Here is a 7,935-nt window from a genome sequence, read left to right as displayed (position 1 = left end):
GCTGCTGTTCTTCTGGACTAGGTAAGTGACAGTACCATAGCCTATTTCGCTCGTGTCACTAAAGTGATGCAGCCGAGCCTCCACTATTTCTCCAAACTCTGGTGGCTTGAAGCACCGATCCACTCCAAAATCAGTGAGCTGATGAAGCTCTTTCATCCATGTTGACCATTGTTGTGCGAGATGGTCTGGCACAGTATCGTCCCATCCTGTTCTCATTCTGCACATTTCTTGCAGGACGTTTCTGGCATGCAGTATGACTGGAGACATCATCCCCAGTGGGTCGTAGACTGAACTCATCATTGACAAGATTCCCCTTCTGGTGAGAGGCTTCTGCTGGATGTTCATGTGGAACTTGAACCGATCTGACTGGATGCACCACTGTACCCCCAAAGCTCTCTCAATGGTGAGCGAGTCCTGGTCAAGGTCGAGGTCTTTGACTTTTGTTGCCCGGTCTTCTTTTGGAACGTTCAACAACACATCCTGGTTGTTGGTCATCCATTTTGTTAGTCTGAAGCCTCCTGTTTGACAGATGGCCTTCAAGTCTTGGTGTAATTTGACTGCTTCTTGTTCGGAGGCAACTGATTTCAAACAGTCGTCGACATAAAAATTATGTAAGACTGTACCCACCACTTCTGCGTCAAAACTGTTCCTGTTGTCTTCGGCACACCTTCTCAAAGCATAGCTAGCGCAGCTTGGTGAGGAGGTGGCACCAAGCAAGTGTACCTCCATCCTGTACTCTTGTAGCTCTTTCGAGATGTCACCATCCAGCCACCACAGGAACCTGAGAAGGTCAGCATCTTCTGGTGGGACTTTCACCTGGTGGAACATTGATTCCACATCTGCCATGGCTGTGACACGCTCTTGACAGAATCTTGTTAAAACGCCAACCAGGCTGCTCGTCATGTCAGGCCCTTGGAGTAGTTGTTCATTAAGTGTGGTTCCTTGATACGCAGCTCTGCAATCGAATACCACCTGGTGTTTTCTGCTTCTTAGGGTGGTAGACGCTGTGATGCGGGATAAACCACACTTTCCCATCGCTCCAGTTTAGCTCTTCATCTGGGACTTTCACAGCGTAGCCCCTGCTGATTACATCGTTCATGAAGCTGACATAGTCCTCCTTGAACGTTGTTTTTAAAACGTTTAATTCTGATACTTTAATCAATTTAATACAGATTGCTCAACAAAAAGCATGAAAAGAAAAACAAAGAATATTTTATTTGAGGCCAAAATTTCGTTTTTAAATATTCTATTATATTTTTCTTAGTCTAATCTCTTTTTTATAAGATTGAAATTAAAAGTGTTTGTACCCGTTGGCTCACGTACGCCTCCTTCAGTGCGGCAGAGTATTGTCTGCCTCACCCTGTGCTTTTTTCACTGCGGTTTTATTTCCCATCAGCAAAACTAAATATGTCACTAACAAACATTAAACTTTAATGGTTAAAGACATTATCCAGACTGTGGAAAATCAGGTCAAATAAACGTATCTGCAAACATTATATAGGGCTTGGTCACCAAGGTGCATTCTGGGACGCGGCGGCCGTGTTGGATGCCTCGTGAGTGTAAACAAACAGCAGTGTAGTAGCACCAAGTGAACAGACGGAACGCAAAAAAAGATGTTAAAATGCCAGAAAGCAACTCGAATTTACCGGGATACCTTAAACAAGGAAGCCAAGGACCGGTATATGGAGAAAATAATGATTATTAACGGTTTGGAACCATATGAAATCCCTACTAAAGAGTGGAGCTCCTCGTCGGAGCTCCACGCTTTAGTAGGGGTTTACTGCCGCAGTTCTGCACAACCGGTGTCTTCGGCTACCTTGTTTGTGAGTGTTTGGCAGCTGATTTGGTAAATGTTTGACTCGCCATCTGTTTCAATAAATTTGTATAATAGTACAACATAGAGTACATGTTTTGTATTACTCTTACTTTTTTCTTTTTTGACCGCTATATTATGCGGAAGAGGCTCCGAGGCGTGAGCAATATTTTTTTTGTTTTTTTCCTCTGCAGCTACAAATAGAGTTAATATTTTTTCCTCAACAAACTAGTTTTATCTGAAGATTGGGGTTAATCGCACCGCAGAGAGCTGGCCAGCAACTGCGTTTAGCTGGAGAAGTGGGGAATAAAACCTGTGTGAATGATCCAACCCCGGTCTGTGTGAGTGTTTGTTTGTGGTTTACTGTGGAAGGTTATGTTTGGTCGTCTTACAGCCGCGATCCAAGCGAGCCGACGACTCTTTTACTCTGTTATCTCAGATACTCGGTCTCCGTGGGCCTCCGAGCAGGAAAGCGGTGAAAAGTTAAACCATTAGCGATCTTTTCCCCACGTCTGTTATGTGTGGAGCTGTTGCAGCCACAACACAGCAAAGGGTTACCATAGTTTACAGAATAACGGAAAGTAACGATTACAAGTACCAGTAGGCTAAGACAAAACGAAGAGGGAGCACGTCTGTACACAGTGCGCAGTGGTCCGAAGAGCAGCTAATGTAGCTTCCAACAGGGCAGCTCCGCCAGGTGATGACGTCAAGACGACCAAGCCCTATAGGCGACATGCAGAGATACGGCAACCAGAACGCGCCAATTGCACGTATCAACCCAGTTTGTGATGGATTACGCAATCAGAGATGAGGCTCGGCTCGTTGCTGCCGCACCTCACGTTTCAGCCCCGTATTTGAACAGGAAATAGGCAAATTCAGCGATTTTGACTATAAAAATTTTTTCGAAATTACATACATAAAGATCAGTGGACAAATATTAATATAAATTTTATGTTATTTTTTTTTTTTTACTGGTTAGGCTCTGCCTCACCTGCCTCCCCTGACCGCACGTCTGGTCTCTACCATACTTGCACCTAATTAAAGGTATAGTCAGTAATGTTGGAGACCTAGCAAGATTTGAAAGTGGCACCTCCTCTAAGCCCCGCCCCCTCCTCCCCCTCCCATCAGTGCTCCGTCCAAAGCCACGCCCCCACAAACTTTGGGGAACGCGCATTTACAGGAGTCCAGTTTTCCAGGACATTTTGGACAGCACATTTTCTTGTTTCATTCACCTGTAAGCGAGGCTGGTTTTAGGGGGGGGGGGGGGGGGGGGGGGGGGGGCAGTTAAAATGAAGGCATCTGATTCTGGTTCTTTCCCCCCTGCCAATCCTCTGGTCCTCTGACCAATCAGTGCCACTCGGTGCGCAAAAAACAGATTGGTCAGAGTTTTTACAGGATTAAAGCTGTCAGAGAGGTCAGATTTTTTTCTTTCCTTTTTCTGAACACATTATTCACTGGCTACTCTCAGGATGGGAGGACCATTTCACCCAGTATAACAATAAATGTTTTTGAATACGATTACAGACTATACCTTTAAATTAAACTTTGTGTAATGGTTATGTAAACATTTGTTAAAATCTGGAGCGCAGTGTGAGATGACCTTTGAATATGAAGCTGTTTGAAATATGTATAAAATACTAGTATTTATTATTCATCCATTATTCTTAAAATTATTTGTTTTAGGGGACACTTTTTTAAATTACCTCTTAAATACAATCTGCATTTTCCACAAGAAAATCATCTCTGAAAAAAACATAGCTGAGGAAGAAGTTTATACAAAGCACAATTGAACATTGTAAATGTAATTTAAGCTTCTTTTTTTTTTTATTCTAAAAACAAAATACATTAATAAACTATTAACGGCGGTTCCAGACGTGCCGGTGATACCGGAAGTTGTCCGGGGGAAAACTGATGTAACACGTGGAAAGTTCCGGATTATCTAAAGGTCGACATAAAACGCCGGAGGAGAATCAGAGCCGCGTCTGTTTTTATCAACCTGCACGTCTAATCGAACTTAGTTAATCAAAATGCCGAGAGGAAGCAGAAGCCGTACATCCAGGATGGCCCCGCCAGCCAGGTAACCGGTTATATTTGATATTTAGATCAAACGTAATGGCTTGTTTGGGCAAACACGTGCTAACTGCGGTACCGTTTCACCCATGTGTCATCAGAGATCCAAAACTAGAAGAGTGGGATTCACTGCTGCTAGAAACTCAAATAAATGTCATCTAGAAATGTAAATGTCTTGGCGTTTCACCGGGAGAGAGATGTCATTTCTGGTGTCATTGACGTGATAAAGGTCACTGTGTTTAACTCATCAGTGTTACCAGGTGGTGTCACCAAAACACTCATTTCACTTGTTGGAAAACCTATTTTTTACGATATTATCCTGTTAGATTAGTTTGCCCGCAGCTAAACTGAAACAGGATATCTCAGGGGATCCAAGTGTGTGTTTTTTGTCTCCCTTGTAATTATTGACGTGGAAGAAACCTTAAAAGCTTAAACATTCACCTTAAATTATTGACTGTTGTCAAGCTAAGAGGAGATCTTTATGACTTGTCCTTTTGGGGAATCACGTGTTATTGGGCCATGATGTCACAGTTCATTTGAAATTCAATATTTATTACATCCTAGTTGAAAGCTTTAGACTTGGAGCTTATACTATTATGTAAAATGACGCAGTCATTGTGCAACTGTCCTGAGACAAGCTGGCACAATTGACCTAAAACAACAAGGCAAGTTTATTTATATAGCACAATTACACACAAGGTAATTCAAAGTGCTTTACATCGACATTAAAAGCGGCAAGACATAATTAGACAGTAAATAACAAATAAAATGAAATAAAATTATGAGAAAAGAAGGTAAAATAATAAAAAGCACAAGTTGCTGATTTAAGAGTACGCCCTAATCAAGGCTGCTGGCCAGTTTTCACACTCACCTTTTACACAGTAACAGTGGCTGTAGTGTGACATTTCCCTCATGCAACAGTATTCACTGGAAATTGTTACAAGTAATGTCTAAAATCATGACATTTTTGATCAAATAGCTATGTGAAGATCTAAATGCTTAAGAGTTTTGTGAGTGTGTATAAAATTTGCCAAGTTGTAGTCCTGAATTTCTTTGTGGTTGTTTTTTTTTTTTTACATTAAGGTTAATGAGATATTTTAATACAAGACCAATGTGAAAAGATAAAACATCAGCTCATCTTATTGACAATTATGTTTCTGATGGTGTTTAGTTTGACATTTAAATTGAAGTTTTCTCTTTGTACAGCCGGGCACCACCACCCCCACCAGCACACCATGCTCCCAGTGCCCCAGTTCCAATGCATGCTCCCCCGTCTGCTGTGGGTGCACCAGCCGCAGCACCAAGGCAGCCGGGCATGTTTGCCCAGATGGCAACCACAGCCGCCGGGGTGGCTGTGGGGTCTGCAGTAGGTCACACCCTTGGCCATGCCATGACTGGGGCCTTTGGTGGAGGAAGCTCTGAGGCTGCCAAGCCCGACGTCACATACCAGGTAAACTGAAGCGCAGCCTGCCACGTGACTAGATTAGTATCAGGAAAGATTAGTTTATCTAACACATGGCAGGTCTGCCCGTAAGAGCACAAATCCAGCAGAGATTGAATAAACCTAACATTTAATGTTATTTCTGTTCTAGTCTCATTTTGGTACTGTAATAACTCAATATAATGAACAGCAAGTAGTTGGAGGCTGTGTGAGAAGTATTTGTACTTAATGGACATGCCATCAATGAATTATCTTATAGTAATTGGAATCAGTTCTTTGCGTAGATATTTCTTCAGCATGTTGTAGTTTGAATGTACCGGTTACATAATTGTTTTTTTGTTTTTATTTTTTTATTATTATTTTACTGTTTTAAAATCTCTAAATAGATTGTGGTTATCTGCTGTTAACCTTTTTAAGTTAGTTTATCCACAAACAACACTAAGGTGTCTGACTATGTTTATAGTTTTAGAAAGAAAGAAAAAAAAATTGAAGTGGAGCTGACTTTTTATGTGTGTGTGGTACACACTATTTTTACAGAACGTGTTCCTTTTTTTTTTTTTTTTTTTTTTTTTAATCTAATATTTATATTTATTTATACAGTAGAATGGTTAGTATCTCATAACTTATAACCTTATCTCATAACTCATAACCTTGTGTCTGTTAGGAGCCGTACCAGCAGCAGCCACAGTACCAGCAGGCTCCCCAGCAGCAGCAGCAGGCCTGCTCATATGAGTTCAAGCAATTCATTGATTGCGCACAAAACCAGAATGACCTGAAACTTTGTGAGGGATTCAGTGAGGTGCTCAAACAGTGCAAGTTTGCTAATGGTGAGTGTGGAAATGTGTTTGACCATTTGTAGGGAATCAAATATTAAAAAGTACTCGTGTAGTAATACCTCTTCTGGCCGCATGGGGCATATCATTCTGCTGTGTTGACAAGAGTTGCTGGCTCTAAAAGCCAGTCAATCTCCATTAACTCCCATGTTAAAATGTCCAACTTTAGAGCTTACTTTAGAAATAAACATATTTACAGCCTGGTTCACTAAAAGATTTTGGTCTCCGTTGTTGGATTTCACATCCATGACAACTCTGAAGTGGATGTTTTTTTTGTTGTTTTTTTTTTTTTTTACCTCGCCATGTGAGTTCATATCAAGCAATACATTTATTTCTAATATGATTGATTGATTGATTGATTGACCTGCCTGCTAAGCCACTGGCTAGCCATTATCACATCTTCATCCGGAATCATCAAGCTACAATGCTTAGTGAAGCAACCACCTGTTTGTACAAACCCAGCGTCGGCTAAACACGACGGTCATTTTTGATTTCGGCGTTGACTCCACATGTCAAACGGTTTATCCCACTGTAAATGTCTGGTGGCATCTCTGCTGCTATTTCGGTGGAGTTTTCTTGAAGGAGCTGGGAGTAAAGCTAACTTTGACGGACATATGGTATGCGTGTTTCCGCCTGCTTCCAAAGTAACATGTCTCCACTCCGCAAGAAGAAAAACAGGCTTCAAAACTGATTATCAGAAACCAATGGGTCACGGGACCTAATGCTTTGTCCGGTTTTTTATACAAGCTATAGTACCATTTCTTTCCACTACAGGTGCACCTTGTGTGTAATGCCAGGGACTGAAGTGTAAACTTTGTGCTGTACTGCCTCCATGTGGTCAGAAATGCTATTACTACACTGAGTGGCCTTTGTGTGTTTCTTTCCTTCCCCCATAGCTTTCTTTTTGTTTTATGTCCGTCTTTTCTATGCAGTCTTGCTTTTTTTTTATCTTTATTTTAACTGAATTAAAAAAAGAGACTTAACATGAACACATTGTCATCCTCGGCCTCGCAGCTAAAACTAACTTTTCAGTATTCTGATGGAAAATGTTGTAGTACTGCATGTGTCTATAGGAATATCCATCAGAACTTACTAATTTATTCTATTAAAAATAATATATATAAATATATATTTCCATTACAGCACTTTTCAGTTATTCAGAATGAAATAAAGTAAATCAATTTATCTTTATCTTTTTTCTTCTCAACAGGTATGTCATGAGATGGAGACATGGTCGTGCAGAAGGAATATCACAAGTTGTCAATTTAGCAGATATAAGATCAGTGTAATTTTCAAGGGATCAATCAATAAACATGCTTTCTTTTGACAGTTGATTCTTATTGGCAACATCATTTAATTGTAAAAACTTCTGCAGAGCTTGTATTCATAGTCTTATAAATAATGTTAATATTTTGCCGTGTCATTTTTGAGTTAATTCTAAGTTAACAGTAAATATAATTCGTTTTGCTTTCATTTTGCTCTGAAATATTGGGGGATTTGCAGAGTAAAACCTATTCATTCTTCATCATCGGCATCAACAATGCCCAGAATTTGCTTGTAGAAATGGAGGAAACAAATAAAGAAAATGGATCTTAAGGCTGAATTGTTTCATTTTTTCTACACTCAGAACACATTACTACAGTGAAAAACTTCTATTTTTAGCCACGAGGACTTTAATTAGACTTTAAGAGCTACAAAAAGGGGCTACAGGAGTCCAGTCACTGTTGTGTCCCTGTGTTCTGACAGCAAGTCCACAAACTTGGTTTCTCTAAATGCCT

General features: G+C 40.5%; 1 protein-coding gene across 1 annotated transcript; it reads left to right on the top strand.

The window, feature by feature from the left end:
• The first annotated feature begins 3,727 nt into the window (after window positions 1-3,727).
• Window positions 3,728-7,753, top strand: LOC133442344 (coiled-coil-helix-coiled-coil-helix domain-containing protein 2-like). The gene is made up of 4 exons (XM_061720308.1): window positions 3,728-3,890; window positions 5,090-5,333; window positions 5,989-6,151; window positions 7,368-7,753. Exons 1-4 carry the CDS (start codon window positions 3,841-3,843, stop codon window positions 7,376-7,378), a joined length of 468 nt encoding a protein of 155 aa, XP_061576292.1. The 5' UTR covers window positions 3,728-3,840; the 3' UTR covers window positions 7,379-7,753.
• Window positions 7,754-7,935: the final 182 nt, after the last annotated feature.

This window comes from Cololabis saira, chromosome 4 (genome assembly GCF_033807715.1).
Source record: "Cololabis saira isolate AMF1-May2022 chromosome 4, fColSai1.1, whole genome shotgun sequence".
Taxonomy (NCBI): Eukaryota; Metazoa; Chordata; class Actinopteri; order Beloniformes; family Belonidae; genus Cololabis; species Cololabis saira.
The sequence above is the reverse complement of the archived record's forward strand: the minus strand, read 5'-3'. Positions and strand labels throughout refer to the sequence as shown.